This window comes from Sphaeramia orbicularis, chromosome 3 (assembly GCF_902148855.1).
Source record: "Sphaeramia orbicularis chromosome 3, fSphaOr1.1, whole genome shotgun sequence".
Taxonomy (NCBI): domain Eukaryota; kingdom Metazoa; phylum Chordata; class Actinopteri; order Kurtiformes; family Apogonidae; genus Sphaeramia; species Sphaeramia orbicularis.
This window is the reverse complement of record NC_043959.1, coordinates 33,254,695-33,273,475: the sequence shown is the minus strand read 5'-3', so window position 1 is coordinate 33,273,475 and position 18,781 is coordinate 33,254,695. Positions and strand designations below refer to the sequence as shown.

General features: G+C 39.2%; 1 protein-coding gene across 2 annotated transcripts in view; it reads right to left on the bottom strand.

Annotated features, from left to right (window-relative positions):
* Positions 1–18,781, bottom strand: part of itfg1 (integrin alpha FG-GAP repeat containing 1) — a 177,823-nt gene that overhangs the window by 10,014 nt on the left and 149,028 nt on the right. For both annotated transcript variants that reach the window (XM_030161084.1, XM_030161093.1), the window contains exons 15-17: positions 11,705–11,829; positions 2,819–2,901; positions 1,137–1,254 (exon numbers count right to left, since the gene is read on the bottom strand). In XM_030161084.1, coding sequence (XP_030016944.1) covers positions 1,137–1,254; positions 2,819–2,901; positions 11,705–11,829 — 326 coding nt within the window. The remainder of the gene's footprint in view (positions 1–1,136; positions 1,255–2,818; positions 2,902–11,704; positions 11,830–18,781) is intronic.

The window sequence follows — 18,781 nt, the reverse complement described above, 5'->3', positions numbered from 1 at the left end:
AACCTAATAATACCTGGTGGTCCCTGCTCTCAATCAATGGAAATGCAAATAAAAGTGTAAAATCAGTGGGCTCTTAATTTTTCCAGCAATGCTCTTAATGATAGTACATGTTTATTTAAAGGTGAGATTAAGTGTCACAGTGTCTGTTTTTAATGAGATAGACAAAACAAATGAGCTCAAATTAGGGCTCACGTTTTTCATCTTCTTTGTGGCTGTAAACAATTTCTCCATCCTTAAAATAACCAAATTCAATTTCTGTCTATTTCCTTTTCCTCAGAGGCGAAATAAACAGTTCGCATGTAGGTTTTATTTCCATGCTTTCCTTCTCCCTTTTACCCGTTTTCCCGCTCACATGTCCTCCTGTTCACCTGGACCTCCCAGGTGTGTGTTCACACTCGGTTCAGGCATGTTTTTTAAATGCAGTGTCAGTTCAGATAAAGCTGATGCTCACACCCACGTTCCCTAAAAAGAGGGCAATTAGAGCGCTTTTGTGTAACCATGCACACATGCCATCCTGCAGTCGCACACGCACGTGCACACACACACTCACTGCACATTGAGCGCACACACTCGCATCGCAGATGGCTTGGAGAAGATGCCAACAACTTACTGCACAGCTCAGCTCAGCAGACAGCATTAGCGCTGTGTGAGGGGATGAAATAGGAAAACAAAGCAAGGAAGTAAAAAGTGAAAACTGGCACAATTAGTGTTAAATACTGTTTGTGTTTCCTTAGTTGTAGGACAACAAGTGCATTAGGAGGAGTTGAAACACTAAACACACATAAAAACATGCACCGACTCCCCGGAGAGTGTATTTATGGCAGTAATGAACAGCAGATCCGCCATGCTGAACGGACAGAAGCAGGCAATTACAGATGAACGTCCTTCCAGGTTGCGGCCCGCGGAGAGAGAGGCAGAGGGAGAGGGAGAGAGAAAGGTTGTGTATGTGTGTCTCAGTGGGAGGTTAGAAGACTACAGGACAGGGACAGCGAGACCCATCTGCTGCTGGTTGTGACCAATCTGCTCATCCTCGCCTTCACACACACATACACAAACTCGGAAGCAGTAAATCACCAGGAAGAGGCCAACATTAAATACACCATTATGTCTGCGTGTGTGTCAGAGTGTGTCCTGACCTTCTCTTGCCAGTGGAGGATCCCAATAATGACAAGGATAAAGACGCAAACTCCGATCAGTGCGATGGCTGTCAGTAGAACGCTGTTGCTTGGAGTCAGGTACAACTTAGCGCTCCAGCTAAAAAGAGAATGAATAAAAGACAGAGTGCAAAAAAATTAAGACGTGTCATATGCTGCTTTATGATTTATCATGGTTTTATTTGACAGAAAAACAAAGTAAAAACCAAATGGAAGACATAAATAAATGAACATCTCATTTACTTTTTTAGTGTCACAACTAACAGAATGGCTCGAACATTTTCAACCATCATATGACTTTGATAATTTAAATTCACCATCGCACAATCTGTTCATTTGAATGTGAGAGATGTACAGATTAACTTATTTATTTTCATTACACTCCTTCTCTGATTGTGTGTTTGTCTCTGCTGGCATGGACACAAGTGTTATAAGGAGGAGGGTGTGTGTCTGCAGTAGATGACCATCTGGAGCCCCTCCTGGGATATGAGCTACATGCAAAGCGCGTCATGATAACATAAGAACACATGCTGAGGTGAGACTATGCGTGTGCCTGCGTGAGTATTCACAGGTATTCAGGTCAGCGCTCACATACACCTGATAATCAGCTCTAAAACTTCATATCACACTAGAATACAATCAACTTTAATGTCACTAAACAAGTAGAAGTACTCAACAACTAGTGTTCGAGTGTTGGGCTGAGACAAAAGATATAGTTAAAATAGAGTCAGTCAAAATGCTGAAATTTTTGGCAAAAAAGCCCAACATGCAATCATGCCAAGAATGGTTGAACGCCTTTCAAAAGTGGAAAATTTTTCTATTTATTTTCCCTCTGGAATAAAAAAAACCCAACAAACCCCCCCCCCCCCCCAAAAAAAAAAACCCAGCTCATGACTGTACAATGTTGTTTTAAATGAAGATTTTATAGACTTTTCAGTTTCTTTATGCAGTTTCCAATGTTTGTTAGAAAGTAATGAAATTAATAATCAAATTACTCTGATGAACAAATAAAATAGTTAGTTACATGATTTATAGCATTTTAACAGGGTAAATAACTTTTTTTTTGGAAGTAATAGCCCCAGCACTTTCATGAAAGAGTGCAAAAGTAGTGCAAATCATGAAAAGTCGACAGTAATAAAATGCTATGTTTAAAATAGCTTTATATAAATGCGTGCATAAACTGGCACCTTAAGTATACAGTATATGTGTAGAAATATGTTGTGTATGGAATAGACTTGAATCACTTCACTTGTTAAATATAAGGCAGATAATCATCGCCTTGGGGTTGCTGTCTATTTACTGTCAGAAACGCTTCCTGTAAAGCCTTGTGAATGCACAGATGGCGAGACACTGATCCAGCAAATGTTAGCTAATGCTAGGCTACATTCACAGCCACCACACTGCATCTGCCTGCTTGGTGCATTCACTCAGAAGCCGATGCAAAGACACGCCACTGAGACATGATGCACACCACGCTGGGGCTACATTAACTTCAATGTGTTGATAAGTGGTATCAGTCCGGGCAGTTTAAGTGGTAAATGGTATCCATAGCAACAAGCATCAATGGGTCCCGTGGAAAATTATGGCTGTGAACAAAGAAAATGGCCACTTATCAGTTATCCATAGCGTTTTCACTCTATGAGCAACTGAAGGTGTGTATGTACCTGCGGGGTTTATCGTGCGGGTAAGGGATGACGATGAGCTGCGAGTTGGGTATAATAGCCGTCCATTCCTGTTTCCTTATGTCCTGAAGGAATAGAGAGAGAAAGCACAAGAAACGGCTAAGCATTCTGGGAATACGTCAAGGTAACTGTATATGCAATCATGTACAGATTTCCATAAAATACATGCATACGTACAATATGTAAGTGCACTGGGGCAGAATAATAGGGTCCCATGGTCTTTCTATTCTAACTGTAGCTATTTTAAGCTCCATGTTAAAGGATAGAGTCAATCTGTTAGGTGAAATATATTACTCTGGGTGAGTAATTTTCCCAGTGTATGTATGTCTCTGTGTCTAACATGTATATATGCATGTGATTAAGTATTTGTGCAGTTGCGTGTGTGAGAAATCACCCATGTGTAAATCATGTCATAATCTCATCACTATCTTCATAAAATATACATAGTTGCTACTCCTAACTTGACTCAACATCCCAATTCTGAGTAGTTGAGACCATAGCCTGAACGGAAGCATAAACACATCAAGAACACACACATGAACCCTTCAATGACTCAGTAAGTACAGTCATAGCATTTAGGTTTTTTTTCAAAGCAGCCAGTAATAGCTTGGGTTTTTTGTCTTTAATGTAAGGTTTCCTCAGGGTTGACTTATTAAGACTGTTATGAATCTAATATGTTTCACATCCTGTTGCGCTGAAGTTGGACATTGGTGATGAATGCAAGGCAGTACTGGGAAATTAAAGGTGCCATGGTGGGTTTTTACAGCGGGTTGATCATTCTACTATAATGCCTTTTCACCCAAAGTTTAAGATTTGAGTGTCTTCTTACACAAGCTGTTGCAAATTCAATATGTAATTTTCAACAGGCTTCAAACTCAATCAGTTTTTTACGACTGGTCTAAATCACATTTTAATGCCTAATATTCAGATCACTGAATTTTAGATATTTATGACTTTTTAAGGACCAGTGGAAACCCTGTTCAACTGAGACACTTTTTGACAAGTTCAGGCAGGTGTGATAGATATCATTAACAGTGGCTATTTTCCATTTAGATGTGTCACTTTCATGGCCTAGATACGACACATGGTGGAAAAGCTCAATGCAGCAGGTTGTTCCCTTGTTTCATCATTCAAATGTCTGCTTTTCACATTGTCATATTTCACAATTCTAGTTATACTTATACAATTGCTCTTGTGTAACATCTGAAATATGTTGTGTGTTGGCAATCTGGCCAAAATTGTACGTGATGATGTCATGTAATTTTATTTTAAGTAATGGTCTGATCAAATCAAACCTAACACATGGTTTTGTTAATCCAGAGTCAATATGGGTGAAAGTATGAGATATTGAATCCAGAGCAAACAGATCTAAATATTACTAAAGTCACACCAAGGCAACAAACCCAGTACCACCCAGTGGCTCAATCAGATGCTGTCTAGCTTTCCATTAGAAAGAACAACCTACATTCAGAAAGCCAAACAGCAAATATTTGAAAAAATTTGGAGACCCTTCATTAACTATGTCAAAGAGTTAGATCTAATAGGCAATTCAGTTGAATGTTAACATTATTGCAGTTCCTGGTTTTATATGGACAAGTACATTTCTATATCCTGGACTCTGAGGATTCCAGTGAACTCTGAATTTTGTTTAGTTGAACTACCACTGTCAAAAAAGGAGAGGCTCTGTTTAATGTTCTGTATGTTGTTATTTTTGTTTTTGTTCTGAATTAAAATGGTACATATATGTAAAGGAGGGTAAAATGTGATTGATGTGAAGGCTGTGCTGTCATGATTGTAAACCTCAATAAGAATATCCTGGCAAAAAAATAAAAAAAATAAATATCACACCAAGGCCTCGTCCATACTCATTCAGATATTTTTACCTTTTTATTTAAAAGTAAAGTATATCCATACAGCTACTGCTATACAAAGTATGTATTTCTTTACCCTTGCAGTTGTTTATGTCTTCTCATGCCATTTACCAGTGTTCGGTGTTGATTAAATCATCAAAATGTCAAATCCAAGGCAGGCACATATCTATACTGAGTTTATTTTCCTGGCAGAAAAACAAAAACTCAAGACATAGAGGCTTCGGTTTGCTGCTGAAGTTATGCAGCCATGCCAAGTTTAGTTTGCTAAACCAAATAAAAACAGCATAAAACTGCCAATAGATGTGTGAGAACTGAAGTGTGACATAATCCACATTCACCAAACTCTTCTCTCTTATGAGACTACATGAACTAGACTTTTTAAAAACAGATGTTTTTTTTTTTTAATCTCTTTGTGAGTGACATAAAATGCCATTTGCCTGAGGAATATGTTTGTTTTGCATTTATATTTTTTGGATATTAATGTGACCAAGGACTTAAATTAACTCAGGGAACTTCAGTTGCAGTGTTTGTAACCCTATGTTAGACAATTTTCAGTTATATTTTACTGAGTTTGTCAACTTAAGACTCCACATCTGATGATGATATCTAACATGATACAGAGGATGAACTACATTTAACAGAAAAAAAAAACACATTAAAGAGACAGTTTTATTACTGTGCTCAAGCTCATCCAGGGTTAAGAGTTCATATATATAAGCCGGTGTTGGGCATCATATCAATGGTTTAAAAGCTGTAATCAAGCCTGTAGCTGGAAGGAATGAACATTTCCAGTTCCACATCGAGATTCTCGAAGCAGCACTGCTCTTTAATTGTAGCTCTGTTCTTCATCAAATGAGAGGAACCACATCTCGCAGCTATTTTGAATAAGTGCGCAACAAATGCATTGCTTTTTACATAACGAGCGCATTCTTGCCGCCAGCTACTGTCGCTTAGCTCTTGGAAAGCTCTGCCGTTGATGCGGCAACTGGCGGGGGAGCAGAGCTGGAGACGAGTCAGCCACTACTGCTGCCTGGGAGCAGATCCGATCTGGCTGTTTGGAAGAGAAAAGTGCTCCCAAGTCTTCAGAGAGAAAGAGAGACACTGTGGTTCAAAGCCAGGGAAACTGGAACACTATGAGAGAGCGACGGAGACAGATACAGAGATGGAGGGTGAGGGAGATGGAGAGAGAGCGAGAGTGACAAGTAGGGGACTGATTAGTGAAGTAAACCACTTTGAGCAGCAAAGGGAATCCCCTGGGTAGAAGATAAGTGAACAGGAGGAGAGAGACTCACAGAGAAAGATGGAGGGGGTAAATAAAAGAGAGGAATGATTGGACAGAAGATGGAAGCCATCCAAGTAGATTTTACAAAACCCTTACTTGTGCGAAACAGCAGGCAGAAACTCTCATTGTGGAAAAGAAAATTGTAAAGGGCACAGCAGGAGAGGTGGTGAGAGAATGGAGGCAGCGCAGAAATAAAGTTAGACATAGTGAAAGCAAAAAGAAGGCCGGATCAAGACAGGTGACAAACAGATCCGCAGACAAAGCTGCCGACTGAGCAGGGCTGTGTAGTGGTCACGTTATCAGGTTTCTAAAGGATCTCCTTCTCATTACAGGTGGATTTGATGGAGCTCCTCTCCTCCCCGACTCCCTCTGGGTAGAAAAAAACCATCTACTTGGCATAATGGGCTACATCTTTAAGCATTCATTAATTCACTTTGTAGAAGGAATCGGCGAGGAGGAGGGGAAAAAAATGGGAGGGAATAAAAAAAATTACATTTCTTTGCACAGGAAAAAGAGTGTGCAGAAAGGGGACAACGAAGCAGCTTGTTTGAGATGAGTGTTCTGGGTGCACTACAGCTTCTGAGTTGCAGACCGACCCATCTGCAATTCTAATCAGCTGTTTGACGAAGACCTTGGTACCACACGGGAGAGGGGGGAAAAAAAAAAAAAAGGCCCTGCCGTGGCTGATATTGAGTGTGACAAGTGCAATGTGAGACTGAGGAAGAAGAGTGAGATGAATGTGGGAGAACTGAGAAGAGCTGACATTTGAGGTAGTGTCTTGCAGAAACGCCATTGACGAATAGATTGAAGCCATAAAACCGATCAATAATTTACTATATTAATAAAACACCCGCTTGTAGTATGACAGGAAGTATGAGGAACACACTCGCACAGCCTCTGCTCTCACAGAGGTTAAAACAAAGATGCGTTTGAAGCCTGCTGTACAGGCGGGTATTGATATTTCTGTTTCACTGGGGAGTTTGCTGCACCTTCATCAGCTCCTGTGGTGATGTCATCTGTCCTCCCATTAAACTGGGCTGCAGAGGCTTTATGATGTCCACATTAGACAGTCCACATGCTTATATATCTCCTCCTCCTCCTTAGCTTTACTCGTAAGTGGCTCTTAATCCATTCCTATCAAAGCCCTTTTGCAAGGACTGGCATTTAGCTCCTGGCACTGTTGGCTGTGACATTATTTCTACTTTTACATAAGAAAAAATGATTTAAATCCCTAAAAGACAAACCAACACACATTTAACTTGATATTTAACCCATAAAGACCCAGTGCTATTTTTATATCAGTTCCCAAATGAATTTTTCTCTCTATTTAACTTTTCTTAAGGGATTTATTACAATTTATTACAATATTATCCTCTGTATTTTGTGTTTTTTCAGTGAAAATCAGGTGTTTTCCTATATTTACCTCCACCAAGTGTAACAGCGGAGGTTACGTTGTCATCAGGGTTTGTCTGTCTGTCTGTTTGTTACCAAGATAACTCAAAAAGTTAAAATAGACTGATTGTCATGACATTTTCAGGAAATGTTGATACTGGCACAAGGAAGAAATGATTAAATTATGGTGGTGATTGGGAGGGGGGAGGGTGGATTTTGATGAAATTTTCAGGAAATGTTGATACTGGCACAAAGAACAAATGATATAATTTTGGTGGTGTTGTAGGTTATTATATCAGAAACAGAGAACACTGAAGGAAAAGTGACTTTTTCAGTAAAATCTCTCATTAACTGAACATAAACCAAGTGTTTTCATCCACTGTCATTGATCAAGCTCCATGGGTTTTACTGGCGAATCAATGTTGAAGAAGATGACAGTGTTTCTACGTTCACTTCGGAGCCTCTGAACATCCAAATGGGTCATATCTGATGACCATGAAATGATGAATAACTGTGTTTTACACCAATTATTTACATGTATTGATAGGATTAGTGGTTCAACAGGTATTAAACAGTTTAGATCAGAATATGCTTTGAGTCGATGGTGGCTGTTTGGGTCTTCGTGGGTTAAAAGCTCTATTCATACAGGCTCAGTATTATGTGGAAACGCCTGGTGATTTTACTTCAATTACTGACATTATTCCTGTATAAGTGTGGAATTTGTTTAAATTCGTTAGTGCCGTGCATGTCATCCATGCGATTACATATTGTGGTTTTGTTCTTCTGACATATTTCAGTTTGCCTTTTCAATGACTGGGCCATTCTGTGCCATGACATGATCCTCCTAAATTTGCAAAACACTTCTAAAACGTTATTAGAATTCCAAGTACAGCCTTCATAATTCTCAACTGGGAAATAGGCAAGATAAGGGAAATAAGAAAGACTGCAAATTACCCCAAAATACAGAAATCTCGATTCACACTGGACTAAAATCACAGTGGAATTTTTAGTTTTCAGAATATGAATATGAATGTGGCAGATTTATACAGGATTAAAAATGCTGCTCACTTCAGCAATTATCACAAATTAGCAAATGACAGTGTGTGAACAAGGCTGAAATCTTACTGGAACAAACCAAAATGACAAAAAACACAAAATGATATGACGCATAGTACTGTTCATTATTTCTCACTCTCTTTTCTTCAGTTACAACAAGAAAATACAGGAAATACTGTATGTGCACAGACTTAAAAGACCAAAAGTGAACTAAATAGGTTGTTAAGGTTAGTAAAGTCACTATTTAGTGTGACCCATGACCTCATGACAAGAAGTAGCATAAACATTGAGAAACATCTGACATGTCTGGAATGAAACCTGGAATTAAATATCAGACAAATAATGCAATAAATCTCATATTGTCTGAACAAAAGGGTTAATGATATAAGTGCAAAGGGAGGTCACGCTAAATATTACCACTTTGGTTTATAAAGCTGCTTTTACTGCTTTACATACTCCCACTATTCAGATTCAGAGATTGAGAAATATGTGGTCATTATAACTTTACAAAACCAACAAACCTAATTTTGGCCTAAGACTTAAGCACTGTACTGTACGTCAGCAGACATAAAACCTAATTAAACAACTGAACCTTACCTTGTCATGTGTAATTTATGTAAAATTTCCACTGAAAATAACCAAACATATTTCAAAAAACACAGAAATCCTAATATATTTCAAATTAATTTCATTGTGAATAAGGGTGTCTCTAATTTAGGGTGATTTCTATTTTTTATTTCTTTGGAGGGTCTTTATGTTTTCATACCTTTATTTTGCCTCTTACTTGGTTGAGATATATGACTACATTAGCAATCATACATTAAAATTTTGACAGTATCTTTGGTGGAAACTCCAGAGTCTTGCATCAGATTTTCAGAGAAAGCTTAAACCAACCACAAAAGCAAAATCTCATAAAATGATGAGATGAATGACGTGCACAGCAGCATGTGGTGAGAACATTTTCTGTTTTGTACCTCAGTAAAAGGCACTAGGCTTATCATTACCAGCCATAGACTTTCCAATCAATTATTGCCAAACATTGTAGGATTTTACATGTGGATTAAAAAGAATGAGACACAGCGAAGCACAGACACAGGGTGGTCATGGTAATAGCATTAGTGCTGTGCAAACAAGAACAAAATGTATGCATTAACACTTTCAGTGCCATGGGCCGATTAAATCGGCTTTACGAAAACAACCTGTAAAGTGCCATGGGCCGATCGGATCGGCTTTGGAGAACACGCCATATTTGTGTACAAACAAACCATCCACCCCCATTTCTTTCTCACATTTCGATGACGTTCTTTCTGTGTCCCCCTTTTGAGACCAAGCAGACGGGAATTTGAGGTCACGCGACCAAATAATATTTTTATATCTTTTTAATGTTTCTTATTCTCCGGTGTTTCATCAGAGGGAGCCCTCCATGCTGGGGGGCGGCTGTGGACTCCGGGGGCTGTGGCGCCTTCTCTCACTGGGGTCCGCTCCTTTCTGGTGGGTGGGGGTCCCAGTTGGCCCTCTCCCACTAGTTGGGATGCGGGGCTGTGTTGGTGGTGCCTGGTCGCCGGGGTCGCCGGCTGCCTCCTGGTGCGGATGGCTCCCTGAGACAGCGCCTCCTAAATTTATCTTTTACTTTTACTTGTACATTTTTGTTCTGGTCTACCCGTGCTCAGTCAGTCTTCTTAAGTATGTGTGAGCTTGTGGGTTTGCATGTATATGTGTGTGTGTGTGTGTGTGTGTGTGTGCGTGTGCGGGTGAGTGGGTGGGTGTGGGTGGGGGGCGGTACTGATTTTTAAACTGATATGTAAAGCACTTTGTGCTACAGTTTTTAATGTATGAAAAGTGCTATATAAATAAAGATTATTATTATTATTATTATTATTATTATAAATTATGCAAATTACGATCAATAATGAATCGGCTGCGTCCGGTGCGTTTTGACTCTAATCAGCAATCGGTCGGATGTTACCGAGCGGTTTCCTGCAGGATTCTTCAAATATTATATAATATAAAAATGATGCGAAATACTGAAAAACGGCCAAATTCTGTGGCACTTTTAAGGGTTATTAGCCCCTTAACTGTCTGGCACTTAAAGAGTTAAACCCTGTTTGCAAGGGACTACCTGTGGACCTCTGGAAATATGCAATAATTAAATAGGCCATCTGTGATTTTAATACTGTATGAATCTGTAATTTGTAAAGTAACACTTCCATCCCAAATTAGCTACAGTATTTCAGCAAACAGAGCTACTGCGGTACTATGAGTCCCAAGCAAATCAGTGTCATCTTTTGGATTTGTTCTTTTTTTTTCTGCTGCAGATTTATTCAGCCTATTTTCTGGTCAAGGACAACAATTGTTGCACTACTGATGATAAAAGCAAGTGTTTTGAGTGGAAATTCAAGGATTCAGGTGATGATTAACTGAAAAAAAAAAAAAACTTCAATAAAGTGGCATCTCAGAGGATGATGGGATGGATGACATGCATTACAGCTACAGTACGGGACATTCTTCTAGAAGCAGAGAGCCTGCCCTTGACACCGGAACTGGGGAATGATGTCGATAAAGTCAAGTAAAAAAACAGACTTTGTTGATATTGTGTGAATGTGCTGTATGAAACACAGATGTAGGGGGTTAATTTCCACATCACTGGAAGTCCACAGGTTATATCAGAACTTCAGATTTTTCCAACAGTCTTGACTCTTGTGCTGACTGATATTGCAATTATGAACCTCTGATTAAATGAAAACAACCAAGGCTGAGTGTTACATATTTTTTCAAGAGTAGAGAGAAACATACCCTCATCCTTGAAAAAGAAAGTCTCACAATCCTGTAATAGAAAACACAAGCCAAATACAATTTCTCTCTAGTGTTCCGTCAAGTGTTGCAATTAATTTTTTGACGCATTAGTCAATCACTGGATAATTTTCTTGGAAACTTTTCAGCTGCTGAACATCCTGATTTCGCTCCTCTCTCTCACTTAAAGACTTATACCACAGACACAAAATGTCTCAGCCATACATGTCAGGACGAGCGGATTCAGAAATGACTTAAATTGGTGGTACGCTCTTTATATCACAGATTGAAAAAAGAATGTTAAAGCAACTCCTGAACTGAAGGAGTTTTACAAGCTTCTTTTCTGAACTCCTTTCTTTTGGTTTCCTCTCTGACAGACACCTACAAATGTAACCCTCCCAAATATTCTGTCAGATTGCACAACCTCTAGCTGTTCTTACCAGTTCCAGGTAATAAAGCCCTCTCATATTTCCTTACCGTCTCTCCAGGCTGCCGGGGGATACCGACGAAAAGGTGGTCCAGGAAGTTGGCGCTGCGTCCGAGGCCCAGCACAGTGTAGGGCAGCTGGAGGGAAAAGTGAGCGGACTGGCTCAGCTGTCCAGCTGAAAGGAGGAAAGAATAATGCAGTTACAACAAATGCAACTACATCATCATTATCAAGGTAACTAGCTTTAAAGTATGACACTGTCCTGTTAATATTTTAAATGGGTTCTATGGCCTATTGATGTACCAAACTCTTAGGAGCAGGGGAAAGAACACAGTTAGGACTAAAACCACCAATGAATCAATGCCATGAATCCACAGACTGAATCACTGACTGAATTAAATATAGAGCTCATATACACAAATCTGCATTATGGTACCGTTACGTGTTCTCATAGCTGGTCATTTTCACAGTTGTTCAAAATAACTGCTAACACCAGCTGATAGTTTACATTATAGCTCTCATAGATTAGCTCAAACAGTAAAACCACAAGTCACTTCTGTTTTCTGTACGTTTTGCGTTGTCAATAGCTACACTGAAGACAGGGTCGGAACTATCCCAGTTTAGTCTGAACTGTGAATCAACAAGCAACCAACTTAGCAAAGATAATAACATCGCAAACAAATTTACACCTTCATAAGCCTCATAGACAAACTCATCCATGTAGAAGAAAAGCTGCCATTTCAGCATCAAACTAATTTCTTGTTATTTAGAGCTGTGTCCAGTGGTGAAAACAAGTTTATTAGCGGTTCTTATCCCATCTAACAAACATGGTGTTAGTTTTCCTCACCATGAGAGACCAGCAGATTGACTCACTGCTCCCCCTAGTGGTCACATAAATCCCATAGAGCAGGGGGTCACCAACCCTGGTCCTTGAGATCTACTGTCCTGCATGTTTTAGATGTGTCCCTCTTCCAACACACCTGATTCAAATGATAAGCCTATTATCAAGCTCTGCAGAAGCCTGATAATGACTGTCAGGCGGACTGGAAGAGGGAAACATCTAAAACATGCAGGATGGTAGATCTCGAGGACCAGGGTTGGTGACCCCTGCCCTCGAGTCTAGGGGTTCCCAAAGTGGGGTACCAAGTACCCCCGGGGGTTCTTGGAAGAAGCCCAGGAAGTACTTAAAAATTTTTTGGAAAAATATATTAAATAAGTTGTCATGTACCGAATACAAAATAAATAATGAGAATTAATGCTGAAATATAAAACAATAAATACATTCATATAATAGTTTTATTGTCAATCATCTTGTTTAAGCTTTAACATTTTAAGAACATTTATATTTTGTATTATTCAAAATAAGTTTATTTTAGTAGCTAAATAATTATTTTTTGTTGATGAAAGGTTCATTTATTAATAAATGGCCAATTTATTTATTTTTCTTATCAGTGAAAGAGGGCACTTTTCAGTTTATATTTTGTGCACAAAATTGACTTAAATTTTTAAAAATTATTTTTTTATATATTGCAGTTAAATATACAATGGTTGTTTACAGTTTTGAAGATATAACAAGACACCTTTGGCACAGGAACAAATTTTGACTAGTTTTTTTCAATCAAAAATGCTGAAGCAAGAGTTGAGGGTACGGGCTAAAAAAGTATATTTCGGGGGTACTCCACTATAAAAAATGTGAGAACCACTGCCCTAGACTCTTGAGGTAAATACAGTGTATATGCAGCGGTGGAAAAAAAGTTTTTCTACACCCCACACATTTGTGATATATTGCATTAAAAATCCCTCTTAAGTCCTTGAAGTCTGCCAAGTATTGAGCCATTCTTGAAACCCACATGCTCCCTTCTGCATGTGCACTCTTCAGACGAGGTCAAACTGGATGTTTCAGCATGGCAATGCCAATTGAAAAACATCCAGAGCATGACAGGTTGAAACTCACAAATTTAGTTTTGTTATTTTTTCATCTTAACCATAACAAGAAAAATAAAAAAAAACTGCATTTGTTTGTGTCCATCTGTTGCAGCTAAATCATTAGAAACACTGAAGATTTTTCCATACATATTTCATGGTAATATTTGAGATTTTATGTATTTAATTTTAAGGGTGTCTGAAAACTTTTTTCCACTATTGTAAATTCACTTCATACTGTGTCTCTAAAATCCATTTCATGATATATTTGACACCTTCAGAGCTCTTTCCTGTAAACACTCTGATCATACTCTTAGGTAATTTTTTAATAATTAAAAGATGAAACATTATATAAAGTTTCTTTAAGGGACTTTCACTAACATCCTGTTCATTTGTGTTCATTTTGCAACCAGTCTTTTGTACTTATTACCTGATTTCCAACAGACCTACATAAACAGAGTCAATCTATGCTCTCAGAACGTTGGTACCCCATACACAATATATGATATAAATTATTATAGATACACCCCACATAGATCATAAGCCTGAATAGTTCTGAAACTAGGTGAGGAATGTAAACATTAAAGTGCTTTCTAGTCATATAAACCACAGCTTCTCCATTTACTCGTGTGTGTTTACTGTCCAGCCTTGACTTTTCCAGTATGTTGGATGTGTTGATGTATCATAGAAACAGGATGACTTCAAGTGGAGTCTATATATGTGATATCCTGCGCGTGTTCCTGCCCTTGGCCTGGCCTCTAGTTATCTCTCTGCATTTATACTCATTGCCAGATTGTCATTGTTCTTCCTAGTAAGCACACTACCTTTTAACATGCCTTTTCTTTATGGTATTTCCACTCTGTTTTCTTTTCTTTTGCTTTTTCTCTGCCTGCTTTTTCAATTGCGCACCTGTGGCTGTAGCTTTTACTCGATCCTCTCAGTTCTGTTTCTTTTCTGACATAAACATTACTACTCAAATTCTGTTTCTCTAAACTTTTAAGACAGATTATTTGGGCACACAAAGGATTGCTTTATATAATTTTCAAGTGTGCTAATAGTGTTATGTGAGGTCAGCAGTTTCTTCTATTGCCGGCTGTGTGATGCCAATATATTACCATGCCCTTGGCAGGTTTTCAGAACTCATCTTACCCTTTTTTCCAGTATTTTCACATTGTGGGGAAAAAAACAGCCCTGTAATCATTTCTCAAGACTCATCTACTCTGGTGACTGAAAACAAATAAAGGCCCTTGATTAAAAGAAGTGTATACTTCCCTCAAGAAAGATGTAATATTAAGAACGCTCATTTTCACCTCTGACCCTGCTGATATGTGCGGTAGATAGCGATTGAGTACATCTTAGTTTCGCATTTATTCTAAAGCACTTAATTCATCTTTTGCTCTCATGAATAAACTATACACATTTTTCTAAGCAAATTCCCACTTTTTTCTTCATAAATCTCAAAGGGCTGCACATAAAATAATAATGAATATAAACGGGAAAAAATGCAAAATACTGAAACAGATTGCATATAAAACATAAAAGACTAAATATTAAAGATGCCGTAAAATATTTGGAAAGTGAATTAAAATACAACAAAATTTAATATGCACATAAAGTCCCCATGTGTTCATACAGATACACATCATATCTGAATATTCAGCTGTGTGTTCTCTGGTAATAATGCAGCTGCGGAGGCCGTGCTTTTCGAACCGATTGAAGTTTTATGTAATGTCATCACTTTGACTGAACTCTTGTGGCTATAACTGTCAGTGCAGTGACCTAAACCTACAAGTAAACGTACTGTGAAGCGAAGGGAGCTGAAGAAACACACAACAACCGCGACCAAGCAAGTGGAACAGCGAGACCTTGTGTTCTGACATGAAGTGGTATCATAAAAGACACAAATCAGAGTGAGACACCTGAGGCCAGTCCGACACCTCTCTCCTCCTCCTCGTTCTTCTCCCATCCCGCCTTACTTACTATTCTCCTCCAACCATTAGTCTCTTCTTTCCTCCTCTCTGTTCATCTCTCTCTCTCTTCCCTCTCCCCTGATACATCACTCTGATTTGGCCTTTCCCTTCCCCTTCTGTTCGTCTCCCCTCTCTTTCCCTTTCAGCTGCTGTATCTCGCCCACGCCACCCAACACTGCCAAGTGCAGCCGAAATAAATCAACCTCTACGTGGTAAACAAAGAGGGAAGGAGTGAGGGAGGGATGGAAGACGAGAGAGAAAGCCTGGAGGCAGCCAGTGATCAGAACTAATGTGGATGGACTGCGTATTGCAGGCAGGGAGAGGGGCACAGCAGCTTTGCATTTCGCTCAGCGGCTTCCTTTCAAATCTATGCGTGACCTTAGTACAGTTAAAGAAAGATTTATCCGGATCACGTTTGGTGACCTCAGCTAAACCTAGGTCATATCAGATCAGCTGACAGCGGCTCAGTATTACATTCTTCATAAATGCATTTTCAAACAGCTGGCACTTTACCTAACAAAAAAGAGATGTTGGTAAAATGCAGTGCACTTGCTGCTCTGAACGCTGAATAGACTCATCGACTTTTGGCACCTTCTACGAGAGAAAGCTTTTCAACATCCCCATCTCTTTATCTCTAGATTTCTCTGACTTGTTCATGCTCAATGTATTATTTTCATCCTGCTTTTAGCACAAGGATGTGGTGTTGTGAAGAGGCAGCATAATTACCTTAATCGCACATTGCAAGCAGGGACAGCGAGGGGGAGAAAGACAGAAATATTGGCTGTTTCCAGGAAGAACTGAGCACAGTTTCATGGACATTGACTTGTTCGAGGAGTACAAAGCCCAGGCTTCTAACAGTCATTGAAGATGAATCCTGGGGTGTCTGACATTTACTGAGAGGCACATGTGTACGAGGGTAAAAGCAACAGCACAGGCTCAGTTTAGTTTAAGTCTGCATCCAGCTGGACAAGGTTTAATACATGACATCTCATAATAACTGTGTAGACACAGAATGAAAGTGTCAAAGAAAGAGGAAGTTTGAAAATAATTTAAAACATTAATACACACTTTCACACATCCCACTGCTGTGAATCTGCAGGAGATGACAATACACATATCCTGGACACTGACATGTAGCCTGACAGAACCATTTTATTACTGAGGAACAAAAACACTCAGGGAGCTGTCATACACAACATAACTGAACCTAAGAGAAAACTCTGAAACTTGAAAGCTGAAGATGTCAAAACTTTACATGATGCCTAGTCACATCCAAGGTTTTCATAAAGGCCTGTTCGATCTGCAAGTCTTCATGGATTTAACAAAATATAACCAAATACCCAAATATAACTCGCAAATCACAAACCATGACAATTTTTATATATTGTCTGATGTTGTGCATAATCATATAAGCATCATCACTGTGACACTTGCAGTTACGTCATGGATTGTGCAAAGTCAAACAAGTCAAGTAAGTTACTACGTGTTTAATGCTTGATGCTACAACAAAACTTGCATGGTCCTCATTTTCTATTATTCATTCATTCATTCTCTGAACCCGCTTTATCCTCACTAGGGTCATGGGGGTCGCTTAGAGCCTATCCCAGCTACATAGGGGCAAAGGCGGGGTACACCCTGGATGAATGGCCAGTTCATAACGGGGCTGATATATAGAGACAAACAACCACTCTCACATTCACACCTGTGGGCAATTTAGATGAACCTATTAACCTGTCAGTGCATGTCTGTGGATGGTGGGAGGAAGCCGGAGGACCTGGAGAGAATCCACACAGACACGGGGAGAACATGCAAACTCCACACAGAAACGTCCCACCCCCATCGACTGGTGTTGGAATCCAACCCTTGCTTGCTGTGAGGCAAGAGTGCTATCCACTGCACCACCGTGTCACCATAATTTTCTATTACTAGTCTTAAATTGCAATCTGTCTGGTATAACGCAATACATTCCAATGTAAGGATTTGTGGATGCACAGAGTTTGCTGCTAGCGAGGTAACCACCAATCAGAATTATTTTTGATTATTGACAACTATGAAGTAATCAACAAAGAAGAGAAAAACCCTAAAAAGGAAGAACTGGGTGCAAAAACAGAAGCAAGTTCAGCAAATATGAAATTATTTTGCTACAGACAGGTACATCACAGCTACTTTGTCAACAGCTCTTTGCAATTACTGCCACAAAATGGATCCAATATACTGGATCAATTACATTGGCATCATAGGCCTGTATGATTAGTGCAATGTTAAATCCCAATGCAATCCAAAGCAAAATAATTTCGGATGCCATTGTCAGTGTTGCATCATATGACAGAGGTTTCAAATAGAACAATTCAAGTTATTTTATCATAACTGTAATTTTTCATACTGCAATATACACCTGCAGAAATATTACAATCTCATCTGTTCTCAATATTGTGCAGCACTGATTTGTAATATGAGGCAACTTGAGTGAAGAAACCCTGACGAATATACACAGGTAAAACCCAAATTTGAGTGGGATGACTGACCATGCAATATGCAGTGGAATAGAAAAAAGTCCCAAAACAACATGACATATAAGGTGACATGAGAAGACATGGAAAAACAGGAAGGCATCTTTCAACTTCAATAATAAGATCCTAATCTACAAGCATTAGTTACACTGCTGAAACCTCTGAATTAAAATTGACAAAAATTAAACAAGCAAAAAAGATGCATTGTTATTAACAGGTGGGAGTAAATGTAGTTCCACATCACTAGCTGTAAATGGGTGTAACTGTGGACAACAAACGGCACCTTTGATATGACCGACAGTTACCTGCAACCAGAAGCCAAGACATTTTTTTGCACAGTAACTGAGCACTACAGATGGCAAAGCCAGCTGTCTGTTGGTCCACCAACTTACTTCATGTTTGCTGCCTGAGTTAAACAACTGTGCAACAGATCCTGTAATCCAAGCATCACTCTGTTCTTCACTGTGATGCAGTTTTGTGTTCCGTCTTGTTGATACACACCCTTCAAAGGCCAGAGAGACTAACAGGACATTGTCTGTTCTACAGACGGGAGAACGGGAGTGTTACTTTGAGGCGAGTCCAGCAGGCGAGGCTGCTTTAAATCTGCCACTCTGTGCCACACAAACTGAACCTCATCCATCAAGCTGAGAACAGAACAATGCTGGGTTTTTGAGGGGATTGTTCCTTTAAGCCAGTCTTATTTTGATGTTTTTGACAGAGTGCT